This window comes from Mustela erminea, chromosome 4 (assembly GCF_009829155.1).
Source record: "Mustela erminea isolate mMusErm1 chromosome 4, mMusErm1.Pri, whole genome shotgun sequence".
Lineage (NCBI taxonomy): Eukaryota > Metazoa > Chordata > Mammalia > Carnivora > Mustelidae > Mustela > Mustela erminea.
The window spans coordinates 82,465,864-82,491,949 of record NC_045617.1 but is presented as its reverse complement, the minus strand read 5'-3'; the positions used below and the strand labels follow the sequence as shown (position 1 = coordinate 82,491,949).

Genomic DNA, 26,086 nt, shown 5'->3' with positions numbered 1-26,086 from the left:
TCAAGAAATAACAGATCAGGAAGTCAAGGCATACCTAAAACAGCAGCTAAGTATCAATAATGCAAATGAAGACTGCAAGGCAGCCATGAGAAATCTTAAGACCAGAAGACCCTCTAGAGGACAAAATGTATGCCTGTAGGGAGATTGGGTCAAATAAACACAAAATGGCTCTCCTAGCCGAAGCCCTGCAGGCGGGGCTGCAACAAGGAAGGAGGGGAAATGGAGAAAAATGTTTTAATTGTGGCAAACCTGGTCACATAGCAAGGCAATGTCGGGCGCCCAAGCAACAACAAAAAATGACTTGCTTTAAATGTGGAAAACCAGGCCACATGCAGAAGGAGTGCAAACAGGGAAATGGGCAGCGCCCCCAGGGGATGTCCCCTGGGAAAGTAATGCAGGCAAGCGAATAATCTGCCCATCAGGAGGGGGGGACCAACAAACTATATCCCTCCCTGTCCTTAGCCTAAGTAGTAGGCCTATGACCCCAGTGTATGTTAATGAAAAGGAGATTCATATGCTGATAGACACTGGGGCCAATACAGCAATTATCAGCAACAAGGAAGCAAGAAAATTGGATCTAGGACCATGCTTAGAGGTGGTCAACATAGTTGGAGTAGAGGGTCTCCAAAGATTTCAAAAATATGGTCCCATAAATATTCAAGTAGGAGAAAAAAGGATTTCTTCAAAAATCTTGGCAGGAGAAGTCCCCCTGAATCTCTTAGGAAGAGATATTTTAAAGAAATTAGGGATAAAATTAATATGTGCTAATCTATCAGATAAGATTAGGCCCTACAAGGTACAACTTAAAGACCCTACTAAGGGACCCCAAATAAAACAATGGCCCCTTAGCAAGGATAAGTTAGAGGGAATTACAGAAATCATAGAGAAGTTATTAAAGGAAGGGAAAATAGAAGCAGCAGCATGGGATAGCCCTTGGAATACACCCATATTTTGCATAAAAAAGAAGTCAGGAAAATGCAGACTGTTAAGAGATTTCAGGGAGCTTAATAAGATGACTTTAAAGGGAGAAGAAATACAATTGGGAATTCCCTTCCCTGCAGGGTTGCCAAAAAAGAAAAATATAACTGTTTTAGATATAGCAGATGCCTACTTTACTATCCCATTGGATCCTGACTTTAGGCCTTACACGGCATTCACCCTACCTTCCTTGAACAATCAAGGACCAGCCAGAAGGTTCCAATGGTGCTGTCTCCCACAAGGCTGGAGTCACAGCCCTGCTATATATCAAGGTACCCTCAGAGATATTCTCTTGCCCTGGAGAGAACAACATCCTGAGATATTATTATACCAATACATGGATGATTTACTAATAGGATCAGATTTAAGCAAAAAGGAGCATCAAAAGGTAGTGCAAAATCTTAGAGACATGCTACTTCAATGGGGGTTTAAAACCCCAGAGGAGAAACTACAGGAAACTCCTCCATATAAGTGGATGGGGTATGAATTAGAACCTAGAACCTGGAAATTGCAGAAATGGGAAATGGAAATCCCAGAAAAACCAACTTTAAACCAACTGCAAAGAATATTAGGAAAGATCAATTGGGCTAGCTCCATGATACCAGGATTGAAGATAAAAAACTTATGTAAGTTAATGAGAGGCAATATGCAATTAGACTCCCATAGGAAATGGACAACAGAAGCTTTGGAGGAAGTAAAATATGCCCAACAAAAAATAAGAGAAAATCAGGGATTTCATTACTACATACCAGAAAAGGAGATTTATTACAAGATTGTAAAGGATTCTCAAGAAATAAATTATGGAATATATCAGGAAGAGCAAAAGAAAAAACAAATGCTATGGGTTGGAAGACAATCATTAAAGAGGGATATTGGAAAATCTATCTTAGATAAATTGGCCATAGCTATTCAAAATACTTGCACAGAATGCAAAATCAGATTGGGGTAGAACCCATTATTCTACTCCCCATGGAAAAAAGGACCTTAGAAAATTGGTACAGCCAACAAAATTATCTTCGCTGGTTTCCTCATGTCAAACTAATAAATGCAAATTTAATGTTTAAGGAAGTCCTAACAAACCAAAGTGATGATCCTTTAGAGGGTGTGGAAGTCTTCTATACAGATGGAGGGAGAAAGGAACAACAAACAAAGGCAGGATATGTTACATCCACAGGAAAAAATAGAATAGAACATATAGCAGGATCGAATCAGCAAGCAGAAAAATATGCAATAAAAATGGCCTTTCAAGATTCAGGTCCGCAAGTTAACATCATCACAGATAGCAAGTACTGCTTCTCCATTTTAAGAGCTAGACCAGACCCAGAAACCATAGAAGATAGTTTATGGAAAGAGATAATTTCATTAGCTATGAAAAAGGACAATTGGTATATAGGATGGGTACCAGGACATAAGGGGGTACCTGGAAACACAGAAGCAGACCTTTTAGTATCTATTGTTGTGGAAGGAGAAAATATTAAGGACAAAAGACCAGAAGATGTAGGCTATGATCTATGTACCCCAAAAGATTTATTTCTATTACCTAGGGAGATTGTAAAACTAAACATAGAAACAAAAATAGAGATCCCAAGAGGATACTGGGGTTGGATAACCCAAAAACCATCCCTAGGCTCAAAAGGTCTACAAATCCAGGGAGGAATTATTGACCAGGAGTTTAGAGATGATATTCAAGTTCTGTTGCTAAATGGAGGAAGGAAGGAAGGAAGGAAATCTCGTTACAATCAGGACAGAAAATAGCACAGTTAATCATCCTACCTGCTTTGGGGCAGTACGTTCCTGATGTTCTGTATCTTATCTCGAACATTCAGCCGCCAAGTGGAGCTGCGCAAATTGGGCTTCCAGTCTTTCAGCCACCAAGTGGAGCTGCGCAAATAGGGCTTCCAGTCCTTCTCTGGCTCAACGCCTTGCCCGAGTGGAACACTTTATGGGAGCATGACGCTTGCTCGTCGCCGACCTCTACGTCCGCCTCCCCGAGGATGTCTGCCATCATTATCTGGTCCGCCACAAACATGGCAGGAAGGATTTGGTCCTGTTCAGATATAAGAGAATAACCTACAACTTATAAAGCATAGTTTGAACGCATTGAAAGAAGCATGGCCCGAAAAGAAGTAAGAGCAGTACTATAAGTGCTAGAACACCCCATGATCTCCACAGATCCTTGAACTTATTCCATATGGTAGTTAGCCAATTTGACTCCCCAAAATTTTTGAGTTGTACCTCTAATGATTGGAACGAGGCGCCACTCTCAGCCAGTTGCTGCTGTATTAACTCCTTAAATGTCCTGCTTTGATTTAACCAGTTGCTCATGGTCCTATTCTTCATGGTAATGTTATATGTGGAATTCCAAACAAGGTGGGTCAGACATACTGGGGTAAAACTCCCACATCCGGCCAAATTCATTAATTGGGCTGTTCCCAGGATCCAATCGATTCTGTCTACTCTTGCCTCCAGTTCCGTCAGGCCTGCCTCCAGGGCCTCCTGTCTGTGCAATAACAATTCCTAGGTTTCAAGGATGCCTCTCAGGAGTTTCTGTTGCTCCTTCAAGACTCCTACCAGCCCTGAAGATTGGAGCACTCCAGTTATCCCTGATGCGGCTCCGATTCCACTCATCAGCAAGGAGAACAGAAGCAATGGTACCTGTACAGCTCTTTTCCTCCTGCCAATCGACATTTTGGTCCCCCACATTGGGAATTCACTTTCCCTGAACACTCCTATTGAAGGTTGTTTGACTATGGAGTAGTCTTTTAACTGATGCATAAGGTTAGAGTATGGATCTATAAAATTTATAATGGTATTATTTTGGCATGAGCATTCACCTCCATCACTAGAATTATTAGAACTGCTGTTATAGAACCCTTTCCAGGCAGTATAGCATGTCCAGTTCCCTGTCATGCTTTTGAGGGATGTTCTGCTCCAATTAGCTATTAACCCTCCGGCTCCTCCATCCCAGAAGGGAATATTCTTTGCTATTGTACAGTTATTCCAATCTACTGAGGTGTCATTTGTGTTACCGCAGGGAGAACTTTCTTTTTTGCTATCAATGCAAGGACATTGTATGATGACGCTAAAGTTCCTTGAGTGGCAAGGAAATAGGAACCACCTGGCAGGGTTTTCTTGAAGGCGGCTGGTATTGACCTTCCATAGATTTAATACTGCTCCATCTGGCCTCCAAGGGTCACCAGTGTAATTGCATTTCAATTGCCCATACCTTTTTTCCTTATAGCTCAAATATGATAGGGGGAAAACCCCAAAATTTGCCTTGTGTTGATACCCTTTGTTTCCAGATGGTTCTGGAGCAGTTGACAGACGTATTTCTTGGTATCCAGTGATATGTGTAGTTACATTTGTCAACGCCAGACATGCTCCCATAAAGTGTTCCATTAGGTCCAAAGATCGGTTCTGAGATCATGGTCTGGTTGGTAAGAGTACTAGAAAGGTTAGTAATGCAATACTGCAAAGTTCGTTAGACACAAAAATATTTCTGAAGAAAGCAAAGCTGGCAGTGGAAAGCGCACTTTATGCACAAGCATGAGTTACTGCTAGCAAAGCACATTCATAGCATCTTGGGGGTTTTTGTCCTGTTAAGAGGAGTCTCCACCAATTTGAGGTGTGCTTCCCACAGGATGCTAACCTGCGTAACAGGCCAAACGCTCCTGGCCTATCCCATTTTCCTTCCCATTCTTCCCAATTAACCTTGGTTCCTATCACTACTTTATATTTGTTGTACCAGATAGCTTCATTTTCTAAATTTTGCATGCCTAAATTTAACCTAAATAGTTTCCTCATGTCTTCTTGACTTCTTGTTTCGAGGAAGCCTAATTCCTGTCTAATGTGAAATTCTTGGGTTCCTCTTTTACAGCTTGTGATTCTAATGACATTGGTTTTTTGGTTGCTACTAAAGGTTGTTCTCCATAGGTTTTGTGGCCTAGTCCTCTGGGTTAGGTACCTCCTTAAAGTTTTTATTAGGGATGAGGATTGGCCCATCAGGTGTTTGTATTACTATAGCACCCTCTCCTTTCCAAAGGATACAGGCAGGACCTTGCCAATTCTCCTTTTGCCTTCCTTGCTGAAGTCTGTAATAGAATTTTTTGTTATTTTGAGTTTTGTAGATATTTATTTGTTCTTGGTTATCTGTATTCACCTGGTATATCATTAGTTCCCAAGGTGTGACATCCCCTATTTTACCCCTTTGTTTTTTATTAAGCACTATTACTGCTATATCCAATGCGGCTTATAATGTCTCTGATTGCTCTCTGAACTGATTAGTCAGTCTTTTTAATTCCTTATGTTTATTTTCTATTATGGCCTGACTTTGAGGATTCCATGGAATGCCATATGTGTGTTTTATGTTTAAGTATTGACATATTCCCTCCACCTGTCTGGATGTAAAATTTGGCCCATTATCTGAGTGGATCCAGTTTACATTCCATAGTTTGTATAAATTTAATATGGCTATAGTAGTGGCTTTTCCTGATTCTGAGGTCAGGATAACTGCATGCAAGTATCCTGAGGAGCTGTGACAAGCAGTAAAGATTATCTTTTCTCCCATATGAGTATAGTCTATCTGCCATAGTTGGGAGTCTACAGGGTTGATGCCTCTTATTGGGTTTGCCCCTTTAATGCAGTTTGGGCATTGTTTAATTATTTCTTTTGCCACTGTGGTAGGAAGACCATATTTTAATTTTAAATCCTTCCAATTATTATGCCATTTCTCATGTTCTTCCTTTATTTGATTCAGGTTGTCTACCCAGTTGAAAAAGACACCTGTGCTGCCAAACCCTTGTTGTTCTCTTTCTGTGTTTTTGTCTACTGTGCCTTGCTTAAGAGGCTCATGAAATAAAGGTAGGATGATTAACTGTGCTATTTTCTGTCCTGATTGTAACGAGATTTCCTTCCTTCCTTCCTTCCTCCATTTAGCAACAGAACTTGAATATCATCTCTAAACTCCTGGTCAATAATTCCTCCCTGGATTTGTAGACCTTTTGAGCCTAGGGATGGTTTTTGGGTTATCCAACCCCAGTATCCTCTTGGGATCTCTATTTTTGTTTCTATGTTTAGTTTTACAATCTCCCTAGGTAATAGAAATAAATCTTTTGGGGTATATAGATCATAGCCTACATCTTCTGGTCTTTTGTCCTTAATATTTTCTCCCTCCACAACAATAGATACTAATTGGTCTGCTTCTGTGTTTCCAGGTACCCCCTTATGTCCTGGTACCCATCCTATATACCAATTGTCCTTTTTCATAGCTAATGAAATTATCTCTTTCCATAAACTATCTTCTATGGTTTCTGGGTCTGGTCTAGCTCTTAAAATGGAGAAGCAGTACTTGCTATCTGTGATGATGTTAACTTGCGGACCTGAATCTTGAAAGGCCATTTTTATTGCATATTTTTCTGCTTGCTGATTCGATCCTGCTATATGTTCTATTCTATTTTTTCCTGTGGATGTAACATATCCTGCCTTTGTTTGTTGTTCCTTTCTCCCTCCATCTGTATAGAAGACTTCCACACCTTCTAAAGGATCATCACTTTGGTTTGCTAGGACTTCCTTGACCATTAAATTTGCATTTATTAGTTTGACATGAGGAAACCAGCGAAGATAATTTTGTTGGCTGTACCAATTTTCTAAGGTCCTTTTTTCCATGGGGAGTAGAATAATGGGTTCTACCCCTAATCTGATTTTGCATTCTGTGCAAATATTTTGAATAGCTATGGCCAATTTATCTAAGATAGATTTTCCAATATCCCTCTTTAATGATTGTCTTCCAACCCATAGCATTTGTTTTTTCTTTTGCTCTTCCTGATATATTCCATAATTTATTTCTTGAGAATCCTTTACAATCTTGTAATAAACCTCTTTTTCTGGTAATGTAGTAATGATATCCCTGATTTTCTGTTATTTTTTGTTGGGCATATTTTACTTCCTCCAAAGCTTCTGTTGTCCATTTCCTATGGGAGTCTAATTGCATATTGCCTCTCATTAACTTACATAAGTTTTTTATCTTCAATCCTGGTATCATGGAGCTAGCCCAATTGATCTTTCCTAATATTCTTTGCAGTTGGTTTAAAGTTGGTTTTTCTGGGATTTCCATTTCCCATTTCTGCAATTTCCAGGTTCTAGGTTCTAATTCATACCCCATCCACTTATATGGGGGAGTTTCCTGTAGTTTCTCCTCTGGGGTTTTAAACCCCCATTGAAGTAGCATGTCTCTAAGATTTTGCACTACCTTTTGATGCTCCTTTTTGCTTAAATCTGATCCTATTAGTAAATCATCCATGTATTGGTATAATAATATCTCAGGATGTTGTTCTCTCCAGGGCAAGAGAATATCTCTGAGGGTACCTTGATATATAGCAGGGCTGTGACTCCAGCCTTGTGGGAGACAGCACCATTGGAACCTTCTGGCTGGTCCTTGATTGTTCAAGGAAGGTAGGGTGAATGCCGTGTAAGGCCTAAAGTCAGGATCCAATGGGATAGTAAAGTAGGCATCTGCTATATCTAAAACAGTTATATTTTTCTTTTTTGGCAACCCTGCAGGGAAGGGAATTCCCAATTGTATTTCTTCTCCCTTTAAAGTCATCTTATTAAGCTCCCTGAAATCTCTTAACAGTCTGCATTTTCCTGACTTCTTTTTTATGCAAAATATGGGTGTATTCCAAGGGCTATCCCATGCTGCTGCTTCTATTTTCCCTTCCTTTAATAACTTCTCTATGATTTCTGTAATTCCCTCTAACTTATCCTTGCTAAGGGGCCATTGTTTTATTTGGGGTCCCTTAGTAGGGTCTTTAAGTTGTACCTTGTAGGGCCTAATCTTATCTGATAGATTAGCACATATTAATTTTATCCCTAATTTCTTTAAAATATCTCTTCCTAAGAGATTCAGGGGGACTTCTCCTGCCAAGATTTTTGAAGAAATCCTTTTTTCTCCTACTTGAATATTTATGGGACCATATTTTTGAAATCTTTGGAGACCCTCTACTCCAACTATGTTGACCACCTCTAAGCATGGTCCTAGATCCAATTTTCTTGCTTCCTTGTTGCTGATAATTGCTGTATTGGCCCCAGTGTCTATCAGCATATGAATCTCCTTTTCATTAACATACACTGGGGTCATAGGCCTACTACTTAGGCTAAGGACAGGGAGGGATATAGTTTGTTGGTCCCCCCCTCCTGATGGGCAGATTATTCGCTTGCCTGCATTACTTTCCCAGGGGACATCCCCTGGGGGCGCTGCCCATTTCCCTGTTTGCACTCCTTCTGCATGTGGCCTGGTTTTCCACATTTAAAGCAAGTCATTTTTTGTTGTTGCTTGGGCGCCCGACATTGCCTTGCTATGTGACCAGGTTTGCCACAATTAAAACATTTTTCTCCATTTCCCCTCCTTCCTTGTTGCAGCCCCGCCTGCAGGGCTTCGGCTAGGAGAGCCATTTTGTGTTTATTTGACCCAATCTCCCTACAGGCATACATTTTGTCCTCTAGAGGGTCTTCTGGTCTTAAGATTTCTCATGGCTGCCTTGCAGTCTTCATTTGCATTATTGATACTTAGCTGCTGTTTTAGGTATGCCTTGACTTCCTGATCTGTTATTTCTTGATCTCTTTGGCCGAATAACCTATCTATGAAATCCGGATAAGGTTCTTTTGGGCCCTGTCTGATGGATGTGGCTTTAGGAGCCCCTTTGTAGACTCTGATGGCATCCTGGAAGGCTTCAAGAATCATGTTTCTATATAGGTTTTTAGCCACATTCCATTCTGGTCTGGCAGCTTCTTCATTTGTCATGTTTAGACCTCTAATTTCTGCCACCGTCAGGTGGCGAGGTCCTGCTGCACCAGGGCCTGGTGGTGGATGCATCCTCTCAAATCCTTGTAGCCTCTCATTCAATTTGGCGAGCAAAAGTTCCTTTTGCCCCGAGGCCCCGGGACTATGTCTAAGAGCCCATTCATCTCCAGCGAAGTACTACTTGCCATGATGATCCCAAAATATTGGAGAGTTGCCTGAGCAAGAAGTCCTGACTCCTGTACCTTGCCTATCCAACTCCTATAGAATCTGGGACTAAATTGTTCATATTCTTGTTGGCCGTGCCTAACACCCACTGGATATGCAGCCTGGACCTTTTGATCATCCTGCTTTGGGGGATTTTTGACATCCTCATCTCCAAAGCTTGGATGACAAACCTTGTATTGCACAAGTCCCTCTGACAACTCTCTTATCTTAAATTTGTTAAGAAGACACCAAATGCAACATAAAGTTTCCAAGCAGACCTTGTATAACCCGTCTGGTTTATTTCCTTTTGCTTCCACCCATCTTTGAATTAGGTCCTCTGATGATTCCTCTGTCACCTCCTTAACTGGCGTCCTGGTTGCCTCAATGGCTGTCTTCAAGGCCCAGACACAGTTACCCCTGGTAACTGTCTCTTTACTCCTCAAACATTTCCTTACTCTCAACATCGCCTTGAAGACCAGTTGCAACCGCTTCTCATCACTCTTACTTACTCCAGCCCCCATGGCTGTTTTTTTTTTCTATCCCTTCTTGGGACAGTCTCAGATGTCTGTTTCAAGATCTCGGGGAGTACTCACCATTGAGGCTTTAGAGGCTCGAAGGATGGCTCACTCTACTTCGTCTGTGTTCTCCTGGCTGGCTCGCCAACTGGGAGCTCTCTGCCGCTCACGGAGCTAGTCCGATGGTGGAAGCAAACGGTCACACACAATAACTGAAAGCAAAAGCTGTTTATTAGCATGTACCACACAATAGCTAATACAAGACAGACAACTCTAGCCGCGTGGGCTAGGGAGAGGGCCCAGGGCACTCCTGCTTGATCCCCTTCTCTGGAGCACACCGTTTGGGTGCATCGACCAAGAAGGTGACCGATCCCCTCCCTGGAGCACACCTTTTGGGTGCATCGACCAGGAGGATGATCTGAGCGAGAGTGTCCCAAGAGCACACTCTGACAAGCAGAGGGCCAGTGCTCCTTATATGCCAGTTCAGTCCTCTACATCAAAGGCGCTTGTGGTTATTCTGCGGTCTGCTGCAGATGCGATGCTAACCCTGCCTGGTTGCTTGTAGCACGTACAACACATCCTGGTGGTCAATCTGTGGTCAGCTGTAACATCCTGCATAACATCTCCTAGTTCATAACAGTTCTCGGAAGCCCTTTGTCTGCTGGGAAGTTCTGCAACAGTGGGGTTCATGCTCACAGGACTCCCTCAATCTGTATATGTCTTTGAAAAAAAAAAAAAGTCTAATCTGATCTTCTGCCCCTTTTTAAAAAAGTTTTTATTTTAATTTCAGTGAGTTAACATACAGTGTTATATTAGTTTCAGGTGTACAATACAGTGATTCAACAATTCCATACATAACCCAGGTTCTCATCACAACAAATGCTCTCCTCAATCCCCACCACCTAGTCCACCCATCCCCCTGCCTCCTCCTCCCTGCTGGTAACCATCAGTTAGTTTGTTCTCTATATAATTAAGAGTCTGTTTCTTGATTTGTCTCTCTTTCTCTCTCTCTTTCTTTTTCCCCCTTTGCTTACTTGTTTTGTTTCTTAAATTCCACGTGTAAATGAAATCATGTGGTATTTGTCTTTCTCTGACTGACTTATTTTGCTTAGTATTATTCCCTCCAACTTCAAACATGTTTTTGCAAATTCATCTGCCCTATTTTTAAAAAATTTATTTATGTATTCGAGAGAGAGAGAGAATGAATCAATGAGTAAGGGGAGGGAGAGAAAATCCCAAGTAGACTGCCGGCTGAGTGGCGCCCGAGGCAGGGCTTGATCTCACAACTCTGAGATTATGACTTGAACTGAAATCAAGAGCTGGATGCTTTGACTGAGGCACCTTGGCGCCCCACTTCTGCCCTTTTTTTTTAATCAGTTTTTTTCTAGTTATTGCATTGTATGTGTTCTTTGTATATTTTAGATATTAGCCCTTTATTGGATATATGATTTACAATTATTTACTCCCATTCAGTATGTTGTCTTTTCATTTCGTTGGTTTCCTTTGTTGTGCAGAAGTTTTATAGTTTCATGTAGTTCCATTTGCTTATTTTTGCTTTTGTTGCTTCTGTTTTGGTGTCATATTAAAAAAAAATTTATCAATGAAACTTACGTCAATAAGCTTACTGCCTATATTTTCTTCTAGGAACTGTATGGTTTCAAGCCTTCTATTCAAGTCTCTACTCCACCTTTGCTTATTTTTATATATGACTAAAGGTAGTTGATGTCCAGTTCCATTCTTTTCCATGTCACTGTCCAATTTTCCCAGCACCAATTATTGAAGATACTGTCCTTTCTGTATTGTATGTCCTTGGCTTCTTAGTCATCAGTTAATCAACCATATATGTGTGGCTCTCTGTTCTGTTCTGTTGATCTACATGTTTTTATGTCAATACCATACTGTTTTAATTACTGTAGCTTTGTAATATAGTTTGAAATCAAGAAGCATGATGCTTCCAAATTTGTCTTTTTCAAGATTTCTTTGGCTATTTGGGGTTCTGTGGTTTCATACAAATTTTAGAATTGTTTATTCCATTTCTGTGAAAAATACCATTAAAATTTTGATAGGGATTGCTTTGAATCTATATATTGTTTCAGGTAGTATGGATATTTTAACAATATTAATTCTTTAAATCCATAAGTACAGAATATCTTTTCATTTATTTGTGTCTTCTTCAGTTTCATTAATGCCTTGTAGTTTTAAATATATAGGTCTTTCACCTCCTTAGCTGAATTTACACCTAGTTATCTTACTCTCCTTGAGCAATTATAAATGAGATTTACTTAATTTCTCTAGTAGTTTGCTATTAATGTAAAAAAACACAACAGATTTTTGTGTATTGATTTTTGTATCCTGCAACATTGTAGAATTAGTTTATTTGTTCTAACAGTATTTTGATGGAGTGTTTAGTGTTTTCTATATATATAATATGTCATCTGCAAACAGTGACAGTTTTACTCATTCCTTTCCAATTTAGGTGTTGTTGTTGTTGTTGTTGTTGTTGTTTGTCTGATTGCTCTGGCTAAGACATCCAACACTATGTTCAACAGAAGTGGTAAGAATGGACATTCTTGTCTTGTTCATGATCTTAGAGGAAAAGCTTTTGGTTTTTCACCACTGAGTATAGTGTTAACTGTAGGCTGGTTATAAGTGACCTTTATTATGTTGAGGTACATTCCCTCTATACTCACTCTGTTGTGAGTTTTTACCATGATGGATGTTGACTTTTGTCAGATACTTTTTGTGCATCTATTCATATCCTTATGTGATTTTTATCCTCCATTTTGTTAATGCTGTGTATCACATTCACTGATTTGTGGATATTGAAACATCTTTGTATCTCTGGAATAAGTTCCACTACATCGTAGTATAAGATAATTTTAGTGTATTATCATATATATTTTTGCTTGTTTATTATGTCTTTTCCCCCACCTGGAATGCTAGAATGTAACCTCCATCAAGGAAGAGACTTTATTACTCCATTCCTAGTGCCTGTAACAATGCTTGCTATATGGCAAGCACTCAAAAAAATATTTACTGAATGAGCGAATGAATGAATAGGTGCATCTACAAGGGAGCAGTAAACCATAACATATCCACCCTAAGAAATTTTAGGTAGCCATTAGATACATTCCTGAAGGCCATTCTGAGGATAAAAGTGGGTTTGACACAGGGACCATATGCTCTCCATAATTTCAAGGACCTCCAGAATTTCAGGACTGTCCTAGTCATTAGAAGCCTGCCGTAGCTGGTCTGAGTGGTGGGGGTCACATGCCTGTCTTCTTGCTGCAAGAGGTCTTGGGGGAAGCAAATGGAATGTAGCTCCCACCCAGAAGATAAAGGTGGAGGAATTCCCCAGCATGGCAAGGGACGTCATACACTGGGCTATCATAAAGAATGATAAATGCCCATTAGAACCTCAGAAGATCAGAGAGAAAATATCTCACCTCGTTCCGTGGAATCATAGATGTGGCAGAGGCCACAGGTCCTGAACCTTTCCTTGGGGGCTATCCCGCACAGAGCTCACACATTGGATTTGCCTGGGTCCCTCACCAGGCAGCCAACCATCAATGCAACCTCTCAGGTAATAAGCAAGTTAGAAAGTGAACCAAATTATCCCTGGTACCAATGGATACGTGATCCTCTTCCAGGAGTAGTTTTTAGATAACTGTATAATCAAGGTATTTTCTATACCTAGCAAACATCCTGTCTACTGCAAATGATAACATACAGAATGCTTTCATTAGCATTGCTCTTAGAGCAACTGAGGCAATCAGGTTTAAATGAGTGACTACAAAAACATCATTGGCTTTATATCAGAGGGTTTCTTTGAAGAAAATTTTTAATAGATCCCATTTAGATATCTATTATTTCATGTAGGTGCTAAACATCAGAGAGCTTAAATTAGCATCATATCATCTTCTATATTTAGTTTTAAGGAGAATTGATACTAAATGTAATCTTAAGTATTTCATGTATAAGACAGATAAGGCAAATGAAAATGACCTTTATATTAGCTAATTTCCATTGCAGCACACAAGTCACAGAGCGATTTTTCCATAACCCAAAGTTTGTGGAATGCTAAACTTTAGGACTTAGAGCTCTCTTCATGGTCCTATTTTCAGTACGATTGAAGCTGCTCTTCCAAGCTTCCAAAATACAAAATACTTTAGGGTCATCATTAAAGACAGTATTTTATTGCAGTAATAGCATTCCAAATGATTTCCATGTCCTAAGTGCTGGTTACTTCTGTACATAGCTATTTTGTCCTTCACCATCTAACCAAGATGCTTCTGGCACAGCCCAGACTGAAGGGTGGGCAATGGACTAAGGAGCCTGGGTGAGGGTTGGGCAGTTTCCCTTCCAGAGTCGGATCTTCCTAAGCTTTCCAAACGTTTAGAGGTTTACTTGGGAATTCTGCTGAAGGTTAAGCAGTTGTTATGGGGATTGTCACAACTGAAATCAAATGGCTCTTCAAACCAAGAATTCAGGAATTCAGGAACTTTCCAGTGTTAATTTGGATCATAGACTACCATCACATCTATCATCCTACTAGACTTTTCTTTCAGTAACTGCTTAATGGGAGGGTTTATCTCAACTCTGCATTTCCCAAACAGAGCTATTAATCAGACCCAGCTCTATATCCACTGTGAGTGAGACGAGCATAGTTCAGGCCTTCAGGCTTGCCAGGAGGGCAGTAAGCCACTTGTTTTTCTTGGCAGAGAGCTTTGTCCGCATGTGGTTCCTTCTCTTCTTTCCTCAGACCACAAGATTCAGATTCCTCGGAGCCTAGAGGACCCTCAGAATTTTCTTCACCTTGGCTACAATCTGTAGCAAGTACCATATAGTTTAACCCTTCTTGGTTCTTCGTTTCCATTAAGGCTATTGACATCACATCACCTGAATTCAAACAGATCGCACCGCCATCTTCATCTGTGAAAAAAATATAAAGGTTACACTGGTATCTATTTGACTTTCTGTATCTCTAATATACAGGCTATATAAGAATTATAACACCACCAACCATATACAGTAGTCCAGCAAACATTTATGAGGACCACCAGGGAATACAAAGATAAACAAGATATACTCCTTGTCTTTGAGGCTACTGTAGTCTAGTAGGGAAGAAAAACACTACTATGGAAGACAATGTGTGCTGTATGTAATAAAGGAATATGTAAAATGTGGGAGAGAGCAGAGACAATTATTTCTGCCATAACTGAATAGGTCACAGCCTTAGGGATAGGAATTAAGTGGTTTACAATGGCCCCTTTTGTCTAAAGTGCTTACCTTTTAGTCCCACCAGCTAAAACATCCACCTTGAAAGATATATCCTTTTTGATTCATTTAATCAACTATTAAGATATTCCTTGGAGCTTAACACATCCCAGCTGGGTTCCAAGTATTGATGAGACAACAATGAACAAAGAAAAGTTGTTCTTCTTTGGAGTTTACATTCTAATGAGCGGAGACAGACAATAAACCAGCAGCCAACTAAGTGTGTGTTGCGTGGCAATGAGTGGCAGCAAAAGGGGGCAAGAAAATAATGGTGCGGGTGGAAGGGGGTTGCTACTTCAGAGGAAATGTCAGCAAAGTCCTTTCTAATGAGGCAGATTGCAAGTAGAGACCTGAGCTAAGTGAGAAAATTCAACACATGGATATCTGAGGAAAAACATTCAGGGAAAAGAGAACAGTGAGAACAAGGACCCCAAGGCAGGAGCACACTGAGTGTGAACTGGTGTGGCTGGTCCCCCTCAGCTGTCTATATCCCTGGGTCACATCGCATTAGTACTACTTAGCAAATAACTAAACTAGCATGCTTATGACCTCATAAGGCCGATAGGGAATGGATAGGCCTGGCAAGTTTTGATGACAAAATTGAGTTGAGGGAGAATGAAAATGACATGAAATATAATAACAGGGGTTATTAGTGTTGTTAACATGGAGAATGCACTATGTGCCAGGTACTGTTCTAACCTATATACATACATTAACTCATTCCTCTATTAAGTAGATGCTAGTATTATCCCCATTTAACGTTTGGGGAAACTGAGGCACAGAAGGGTTAAGTAATTTGCCCAAGGTCACATAGCTATAATTAAACCTAGACCATGTCCCCATATTCACCCTCCCCAATGGGAGGGCAGAGCTGCTGTGCTCTGTGAGGAGCCAAGTAGGTGGGCAGTGTGCCCTAAAGAAGTCCTTGAAAGGCATAGACTCTGGACACTCATGCTTGGGGCCAGAGTGACAGCAGAAAAATGGGCAGCCAGAGGGTAACCAGTCTTCTTCACAATTAAGCTCACAATATTTTGTCTTCCTCTATTTAAAGACTGACCTTTTTACGTAGAAAAGTAGAAGAATTCTTGCTGAAACCTAATAGCAGAGCTTCTGAAACATTTCACAAAATTCTAGGTAATCAAAAGGGACAAATGCACAATATAAGCATAAATATATAAATGTATATTATGGGGATTTTTTCTTGGTGATCACTGTTTTCCAATTGCTGAGTGTTATTACCTGGATGAAAAATTTATGATTAGAAATATTACTGTTTAGTGGTTTACTTGGGAATTACTGCTCTTTCAAAATGATTATTTCACAAATCAGAAAAATTTCAGTCAACACAGGGCAGCCCTTCCTTTGTCTCCATCATTCTTCCAACAGGAAGCATCCAAATGTGTGTCACTAAGAAAGGTGAGGTTGGCTGTGCTGCCAACCTTCTGCCCTTAGTCCTGATGTACACCCAGGTTGGGTTTCTTTGGAACGAATTTAAATGGAAATATGGGGAAAAGAAACAATTTCAAAGGACTGAGGGATACACCACTGTAACTATTTTTTGTCAGTGGAATTTAATGATATGCCTGAACTTCAAAGCTTATTTTATTGTAAGAGCCTGTGAACCACTGGCCTTGCTCTGTCTTACAAGGTGCGCATTTGTTGCTGACCTTCCCACACTGTGGAAGGACAAGATGGTGGAGCGACAGACTCAGCCTCTTGGCCATCATTTCGTGTTCCTCTTTGTCATTCAAACATCATGAAAGTCCACTGCAAACCACATGGATAGTCACGTAGTGTTATAAAATATCTACCCCACAGAAATCAGATGCCAACCTTAGTTAATGCCGAAGCGCTGAATATCTATGGAAGTGTCCTACTGTTAGGATTATAGTCAACATGGACTAAGAGCTATTGAAACACCCATAAGAACAGTTTTCTGTATATGATGACAGCAATCAACAACATCAAAAGGTGCTAGGAAGAAATAAGATATTTGACTTGAAATAGTCCAGGGGCTCAGATTATTGAGGAAATTAGGATGTTCCTGAAAAGGCTTAAAGAAATTAGGCTAAAGGAAAGTTGAGAAAATGTCAAAACTTAAATCTACAATAAAGGTGTGGCTACTCTTATTATCAGCAGCTTCACTTTCATACCTTTAATCATTAAATAACATACTTAGAAAAGTTCTACCCATATGTGAATTTAATTTTTTTCCTCTTGTTGAGTTTTTTGGAAAAAACCTTTTACACAAGACAGATAAATTCTTTTTATTAACTCTGGCATCGTACGTCAAAGGAAAATCATTAGCTACCTACTTCATTGGTTTAGAGTACTTGGAGCAATATTTAGTAACTTGACCTTGGCAAGATTTCAGCAATTAGTACATCTCCTTATTGCATAAAGAACTTAAAAGAGACAGTGGGAAGGAGGGTGTTTTGTTTGTTTATTTTTGTTTAAAACTGACAAGAAAGCCTGCAGGTCAGACCTTAAGGCAGAGATCTTGAACAAAGCTACCATGTGCTCAGCAACCCTTTCTTTAAGAGGGAAATATTAAAATAAAGACTTCCAAGCAAGACAGGGTATTTACAGACGAGACATATGCCGGCTGACTGGCTATGTTTAGAACAGCAGAGGAGCATTTAGATTTGTTTCCTGTAGAACTCTCTGGGACTGATGAGGTGATGTTTACAAAAATGTTGGGATGAAGTCACTGGGATATTTTTACTAGATGCCCAGATATGTTACTAATCTCTCTCTATCCCCTCTCTACCCCATTAGGTCAGTAGGACCATAAGATAAGCATGGTATTATTGCTCCCTGTAATCCTAATGCCCACCATCTCCTGTTTTTTTTTTTCTTTCAAAAAAAGTCTTTCCAATGACTTTTTTACCTTCTTATGTATCTCCAGTAATAACAGTCAAGACAGACATCTCACTGCTTTGCTAAATACACCCACCAGCCTGCAGAGCAGTAAACTATTATTAAACACATTCTCACTTATTAAAAAAGTAATTAAGTTTAGGCTTCCCTTGAAGGGACTGTTTTATGATTTCTATCCTTTGCAAATATGCCAATTCTGCCTGCCAGTCTGTTTCTTCTCTCTGCCCTTTTTGTCCAGTCACATCTCAACAATCAAGTTTTTTAGTGACTTCCCTATCTTTTTCCATTCCTTACCTTCAGGATTTACATTCACTATAAATAACAGAATGAGAATTTCTCTTTTACTAAAATTGAGTTTCTGTCATGGCCCAGAATTGCTTGTTGCTCTCTAAATTATCAGAGTTTGATTATATTCTCTGTTAAACTATCTGCATCTTATTCTGCATGTTTGTCTGCTTCACTATTTTTTGACTATTATTTAGAATTTTAATTCAGTCTGCCAAAAACTTGGCACCTAAATGACCAGGACAGGTCAGGGTATCTTTTCTAGCAAGCCAGAAGTAATAAGTTCTTTCACTATCCCTAGCTGTATAGCACACTATTAACAACAAATTGGGGAAAGTGTGTGGGTATTTTCCTTACAACAGCCATGTTTCTGTGAAGGCTGAGAGCAGAAGCCATGCTCCAGGCATACTAGGACAGAAGCCATACTGCATCCCTGCCTCAGCAGTATGGCCACTGGCAAATTGCTAAATCTCAGTCTTCTCATCTGTAAAATGGTGATATAAAAATACTCGTATCATAGGGCTATGGTCAGTATTTAATGAGTTAATCCACATAGCACAGCGAATGGCACATAAAAGGGGCTACAATAAGATTAGCTGGACTGGAGAGTATTATGTTGAGTGAAATAAGTCAATCAGAAAGAGACATTTATCATATGGTTTCACTCATATGTGGAATGTAAGAAATAGTGCAGAGAATCATAGGCGAAGGGAGGGAAAACTGAATGGGAAGCCATCAGAGAGGAAGACAAACCATGAGAGACCCTACTATGGGACACAAACTGAGGGTTGCTGGAGGGGAGGTGAGTGGGGGAATGGGGTAACTGGTGATGGACATTAAGGAGGGCATGTGATGTGATGAGCACTGGGTATCTGAAACTAATGATGTACTATTTGTTGGCTAATTGAATTTTAAAACTTTAAAAAGATAAGAAAAATAAATAAAAGCCATTCACAAAAAGGGTTTTATTCTCAGCACGCCTGGGTGGCCCAGTGGGTTAAAGCCTCTGCCTTTAGCTTAGGTCATGATCTCAGGGTCCTGGGATCGAGCCCCGAATTGGGCTCTCTGCTCAGCGGGGAGGCTGCTTCCTCCTCTCTCTCTGCCTGCCTGTCTGCCTACTCATGATCTCTGTCTGTCAAATAAATAAAATCTTTTTTTTTAAAGGGTTATATTCTCTATACTTAATGTGAGCATTTGTTTGTTACTTATCTCAGCCTCACAGATGAACTAGGTAATGCAACGTAGTAAAAAGTTTTCTTAAGGGTTCATAGAGACTTCTGGTCGGGGCTACGGTAAAGGTCAACTCTCAGGCCCCCTTATACTCCTTATGATAGCCTCTGTGATTTTTATAAAGTGTCTGAACACATTAGAAGTAAAGGACTCCATGAGCAAAGAGACAGAGTTTAAAACGCAATACGCATCAACTGTAAGATCCTTGCATCCCCCTGAAGCTCTTTACCTCTGCAGCATTTGACCACTCCTTCCTTCACAAGCCTCTCTCCTTTGGATTTGACAATACTCTCTTAGGACCTTCCTGTCGCTTTCTGACTTCTCCTCTCTGTGCCGCCATCTTTCTCTGCCAGTTCCTAACATCTTGACTCTTCTCTAGGTCCCAGCCACCATGCACTCTTTTTATTCTGTACACTCTAATTGACGGACCTCATCTATACCCTTGACTTCAACTCCCTATATTTAAAGGACAGACCTTCCAACTGAATATTAGGCTTCTCCACTTCGCCCAGAGCCTGCTCAAATCAAACCTGTGCAAAACTGTTCTTCCTCCGATGCCCCCCATCTCTGGGAAGAGCAATACTTTCACCTGGTTTCACAAATCACTAAGATTCAACGTTGTCTCCTCTCTCTGTCACTCAGTTAGATATCAAATCCTACATCTACCTCTGGGCTTCACTCCTTCCTCTCTATACCTGTTACCATTCATTAATTCAACTTTCATCAATTTTCATTTTTTTAACCTCAATTTTTCTGTATGACTACTCTCCATCCAATTCCCTGCCTTGCCATCTCCCACCCTCACGTGTGATAAACTACATGCGGGTCCATATACACCCCATTCTTTATTATATCCTGCCTTTCTACATACTGTGCCTCTGTCCTGAAATATTGCTTTTCTCACCTCCCTGCAAAAATGAGCTTGGAAGTTACCTCTCCCCAGTGGCTTTTATTGGCTCTCTGACATATGATATGGATTTGGCATCCTTCCTCTGGACTTCCACAGTACATGGCAAGTGAAAATGCCTCCTATCCCCTGAAGAAGATGAAGCATAAAATCATCTGCTCCCCAAACCCTTACACATCAGCTCGCTTATCAGAAAAAAGATAGCATAGAACTGAGCAGAGAATCTACTTCCCACTCGGTCCTCTAGATTACATCAACTCTATCTCTGAAACCAGCCAATATGTATACAAAATACATAAATGAATATTTTTGTAAATGGTTGTAAATGCATATTAAATATCTAAAAGCATATAACCAAGTTGCTAACTATGGCTAGCACTGGAGAGCAAGGACCGAGAGAAAGTAGGAGACTTTTGCCTTTTATTCTGTTTAGATAATCTTATATGTTTTTAACCATAAACACAAACATAACAAAGATCTTTAAAATGTAGATACTGTTATAAAATAACATAACAAGAGCAGTTACTGAGATTAATTACTGGGAAAGTTTGAAAGAAAACTGGAAAGAAATCAGGAGTCATTTTTATGACTGATGTCAAATAACATAGAAACTCTTTTTAAAGGTTTTAAAAAAGATAATAATTGAGCTTAATTTTATAAGGTCTGCAAAAGGGACGGTCACAAATTTGAATCAGGGTCTTCTCAGTTATTAAGTGCTGCTTACAGAGGTAGGAGCAGTGATTTAGTAAGAAAAACATGCTTTCAACACCAGGCAAGCAAAGCTACACTCTGCTTGCCATTCACGTGTCTACATCATGGGCTCTACCCAGTTACTGCCATTTATCTATTTTAGGAACAAAAGATTTCCTTTTACGTATTGGTAAACAACCCCGGATTGTGGTTTCTCTCAAGTTTCCCTATGTGAGGTTATCACAAATAAGAACCAGGCCAAGAGGAACAGATTCAAGTGGTTTCAACAGAATAACAGGGACAGAGATGCAGTCCTGTGACAAGGACAGCCAACAAAAGCAGTGCTCACAATTAAATTTTATATACAAAATTAAAGAAACTGACTCTAATTGCTCAAAGGAAAGAAATACTCTTGCCTCCTCTTTTTTTTTTTTTTTTCTTAAAACAACCTAATAGAGCACTTTAAATTTAGGTGCTTCACACTATGCCTTGTGACTAATCAATAACTGTTGAAATAATTGTTTAAAACTTTAATCAAAATTCCATTTAGAGAAATACATTAAGTAAATACTTAGAAAATGAGAAGGACTCAATAGTATCTCGAATGGCTTCTGGTCTGCTTTTCCTTTTCCTGTGTGATCTTCACATAGGCATGGATATGCACAGAACCCTCCAAAATGATGGGGCCGCTGCCCCAGTTGGCACTCCTCAGGGCTCAGCCTGGCACTCGGCACTCAGAAGTTCTGCAACGGGCGGGCAGGTGGAGCCAGTGTGGGACAATTACCAAGGCTTATCTGATGAGGGCCCCGAGGCCTGCTCAAGACAAGTACAGCCCTCTCCAGTCTGTCACTTACTGCTCATTTCAAGAAGCCAAATGATCCATGTTCTTTCCATGCATGTCATGGAGTCTAGGTTACCCCCAATTCATATTCAGATATACAGCTTGCAAGACAAGCAGGTGTTCATCCTGTGCTGTGTGCTCTTCCCCGCTGTTAGTCAAGAGCATTGCTCCAGGCAAAGGTCTCACTCTGCACTCCGCAACGGCCGGCAGCCTCACCATCAGTCACTGACGTCGGAGAGACTCTGACTTGTGGTCTATCTTGCCGCTTCCCTTCTAAGCAAAGGCGTCTGTATTCACAAAGGACCCTGGGAACTTATAATAGCCAGACGGAGTGCTAGAGCAGCTAGACCTGGATCATTTTAGAATTCATTTTTCTACAGCCAAGTAGGCCAATGTATTATAAATCTGACTTTGGAAATGAATTAAGTGACTACTGGGTTTTAATTTCATTTTGTACTTTTCATTGAACTCAGAACCATTAGTCTGCCCGTCATAGTAGAAAGCTTCTAGAAGATTATTGCCTTATTTACCAAATTACTGAAGTTGTGGTCTCAGACTAGACCTTAACAAGGTGTGAGCCACTCCAAAAATCATGGCAAAATTACTCAGCAGTAAGACACGTGATTAGATATATACATTGCAACACAGATGGCTCTTAAAAACAGTGCTCAGTGAGAAAGAAAAGAAGCTTCACAAATGTAGCAGCATCTGTGTGTCCAAAACAATACACATTTTGCAGCAAAACATACAGATAAAAAGATCCACATTAAAGGCATTAGAATGGTTGCCCGGCCAGAGGAGCAAGGAAATAGAACAGGAGAAGAACATGGAGATAAAGGGACTAAACAAACAAACAAGGGAGAAGCCCCGCATAGACCAGTGATCATAATGTACCACCAACTAACCGTCTATAATTAACTCAGCTCTGCACTTGAGGTTGAAACTAGTATGAGGGGTGAGGGGAAAGGAGAACAGATCTCATGAAAACAGTCTAACACGTTAATTCTCCTCCTTACTATCTCAGATGATAAATCTTCTTTTTTAATTTAGTGTATAACTCAAAATAATTTCCAAAGAGGACAACGAATACTTCATTATTATGAAGATGGTGCCAATACATTATTCTTCTGATTTACCATAAAATGTCTTCTATGTATATCCCATTTTTAACCTCTTCGATTCACACTGGAGAGAAAAACCAGAAAATTCTGAAAAAGAATCAAACTTACCTTCAAAGCCTTCATTTATGACTCCACTGTGGTCTGCTTCTTCTCTGCATTGAGAAATACTACTTAAGGAAACATTTCTGAATAACTGAAGCTGGTCTTGGATTTTGTGGAAAGCAGGTCTTTGGTCAGGTTCTTGAGCCCAGCACTGGGTCAACAAATTCCACCTGGATGCATAAATGGTGATTGGAGATCATTAGGCAACCAGGACTGATAGTCCATGGAAGGTCATTTTAGAAGGCAACACATTTGACTTATCTCTAGTTTTCCATAATTAATATAAATAAAACTGAACAAAATCTTTGGTTTCTAGTTTAATAGTGCCTTGCAATATGACTTACTTTGTTACATTACACCTTTCTTTTGAAAAGCTATTACTTTGTAAAAGCTATTATTTGTAACAATTATTATTCCAAATAAATAAATAAATAGAAGGCTTGGAAAATTATTACTCAACACATAAGGGAACTAATAGCTATAAAAAATACTGAAAACTAGAAAGACTTTACATTCATACATGTCAAGCAAAATCTAAGATTACTCCAAGCCACATAGATCTTAAGTGTCAGAACCCAGAGTATCATTATACTGTCCTTATACTGTCAGATGAATTAAGAGACTCAGTTTCCTCAGACAGTAATAGGTGGCTTGTTAAACATTATTTTTTCCTTAGCTATTGTCTAAGAAATGTCTGTGTAGCACTCTTAACTGTGTTCATCCATTCAGCAAAGATTTATTGGACACTTATTATATACCAGCATATATCAACAGCTCACAGTGTGGCAGTGTGGCTCCTGTCCTCACAGGGAGATATATATAGTAAATGTAAGAAGGCGACAAAAATTTACCCTACTAACACTTCTATGGACAGGAAAAAATATAGCTCTTTTATACTGTCTGCTACTAATTAGGTCTTTCTTAGAGTCCCCACCCAAAAGAAAAAAAAAATTCATTAAGTACAATACAGTTTAAAACCTGGTACAATTCAATATTTTAAATAATCTTTTTAAGTAATGCTCAGTCTTTTCTGCTTAATAACTCAATCTCTGTTTGTAGGTTATTCCTACTCTCTCTGTTCTCTTCTACAAAATGGTGGATGCATATCTTTTGGGTGAAAATCTTATGGAACTTATAATGGTACAGCAAAGAACACTTTGGACCCCACTGTGCCCTCCAGATCTTTGCTAATATCAGAGTAGGATGATGAGGCACTCAGTGAGGAGTGACTGATCTGGTCCATTCCGCCGGCAAGCAGCCCATGGTTTCTTTACCTTTCCTTTGCCCCCAGGTCCCACTAAAGTGCTCCTCCCTTTCCTTTCTCTAGCCATAACCTTCTCTGAGGCTGCATCACATCCTGTATATGCCCACAAGGCCCAGGGGGATCCCTTCCTGTTTCTGTTGTGTGGCTACAAGATGTTCCTTGGTCAAATATCTAGCTTTCAGCAAAATGTTCACACTGCGTGGGAAGCAAAGTAAGCTTGTGAGTACAAGCTTGACATTCTCTGTCTGGACATGCCCTTCTACCTTATTCCTGACGCTGGGTCTCCATGTCAATATGGGGGAGGGGTCCCCTGCTCAAGGATCAACTTGCCATGCTCCCAAATTGGGAGAGGTGGGCAGTTGCCCACACTTGGCCTAACTGAAGCCTACAGGAGGTTTTTCAGAACCCAGATATGCAACATCATCACCCTCCTACCTCTATCTGTCAAGGTCTCTTCTTCCTACACTTCCCCAGGGCTTAGAAGGAATGGGGTTTCTACTGCTCCCTCTTTTTAATTAGATTATCCCTACACAGAATTATAGGTTTTGGTTACTCAAACCTGGCACTTAACATACTAACACGGAGCTAAAGGATTCTAGATAACCTCTCCCTCTTCCAAATCTGGCTTTTGAGTCTACTGATTTACTAAAAAGGTCAAAGTATCTGTTTGGTTGTTTGTCTTTTTTGGGTTTTTTATTTTATTTTGTTTTCTTTTGTTTTTGTTTTTGTTTTTTACTTCCTGGAGCTAGAGGGCAGATTGGGGACAGGGAGAGAAAACTGATGAAGAAGCATAAGTTGGGAAGTATTTAAAAATATTGGTACTACAGGTGGTGACTTCTTTTAAGCATCCGCTTCTTGGTTTTGGCTTAGGTCATGATCTCAGGGTCATGAGATGGAGTTCCATTTGGGCTTTGTGCCCCCTGTGGAGTCTGCAGGAGACTCAGGGTCATGAGATGGAGTTCCATTTGGGCTTTGTGCCCCCTGTGGAGTCTGCAGGAGACTCAGGGTCATGAGATGGAGTTCCATTTGGGCTTTGTGCCCCCTGTAGAGTCTGCAGGAGACTCCCTTTCCCTTTGCCTTGCCCCTTCTTCTTCTCCATCCCTGGCTCACTGATCCTCACTCTTTCTAAAAATAAGTCAATCTTTAAAAATATTAGTATTACCATATCAAGAGATTAGTATGCAGTTACAAATTACAAGTTCTTTAAAAAAAAAAAGTACTAAAGAAAACCAATGTGAGCTCTAATAGAGATGGAATATTCTCAGCATGTTGCTTTCAGAAGTGTACTCTGAAGAAGTGACCTTTAAGCCAAGGAACTTTGTAGGAAAATAAGATGTTATACATGGGCACCAGGTGGGGATAGGAGGCAGGGAACACAGTAGAAGAGGGGAAAGCACAGACAAATTCCTAAATTTGGAAAGAGCTGTCTCATTTTAGAAACTGAAAAAAAGCCAGTGTGGTCAAAGAGCCGTCCTTGAGGGGGAGAATGTAAGAGAGGAGATCAGAAGAGGAAGGTAAGATCACGCAGGTCTCATTGGCCTGGCTAGGAGTTGGATTTTACGGCACAAAGCTGTTGAATGTTTTTAAGAAGGCATGATCTTCACATTTTTACAGAATTCCTCCAGCTGATATATGTGGAGAATGAATGGACCATAGAAGGGCAAGTTAGAAGCAAAGAAGTTATTAAAGAAGACAAGGTGAAAAAAAAAAGAAGACAAGATGAAGGACTAAGGTAATGGCAGCAGTGGTAGGGTACATGTATATTCAATCCCTGGGTGACAATGACCAAGAAATCATTATAAGTATTGTATTTGGAATAGCTAGTATCTATGTTAGAAATTATAACAGAAAACCTCCATTCCATTAGAGTATGGAATGAAAAGTCCATTTCTATCTGCTTCGTTTCTTGGCAAGCACTTCAGGTCAGAGTTGGTACTCAGTATCAGAGTATTATGGGGAAACCTAATATTGGTCTAGTTTCCAGTATTCATCTG

At 40.0% G+C, this 26,086-nt stretch overlaps 1 protein-coding gene and 1 long non-coding RNA gene across 8 annotated transcripts in view; one reads left to right on the top strand and one right to left on the bottom strand.

Annotated features, from left to right (window-relative positions):
* Nucleotides 1–26,086, top strand: part of LOC116588531 — a 38,900-nt gene that overhangs the window by 1,363 nt on the left and 11,451 nt on the right. For all 4 annotated transcript variants that reach the window (XR_004284993.1, XR_004284991.1, XR_004284992.1 and 1 more), the window contains exon 3: nt 25,707–25,824. This is a non-coding gene — a long non-coding RNA (uncharacterized LOC116588531). The remainder of the gene's footprint in view (nt 1–25,706; nt 25,825–26,086) is intronic.
* The window catches only part of ROS1 (ROS proto-oncogene 1, receptor tyrosine kinase), a 145,714-nt gene continuing 133,300 nt past the window's right edge, over nt 13,673–26,086 (bottom strand). For all 4 annotated transcript variants that reach the window (XM_032339707.1, XM_032339708.1, XM_032339706.1 and 1 more), the window contains 2 exons: nt 22,835–22,998; nt 13,673–14,427 (listed from right to left, as the gene is read on the bottom strand). In XM_032339707.1, the coding sequence (XP_032195598.1) occupies nt 14,117–14,427; nt 22,835–22,998 (475 nt within the window). In that variant the 3' untranslated portion in view covers nt 13,673–14,116. The remainder of the gene's footprint in view (nt 14,428–22,834; nt 22,999–26,086) is intronic.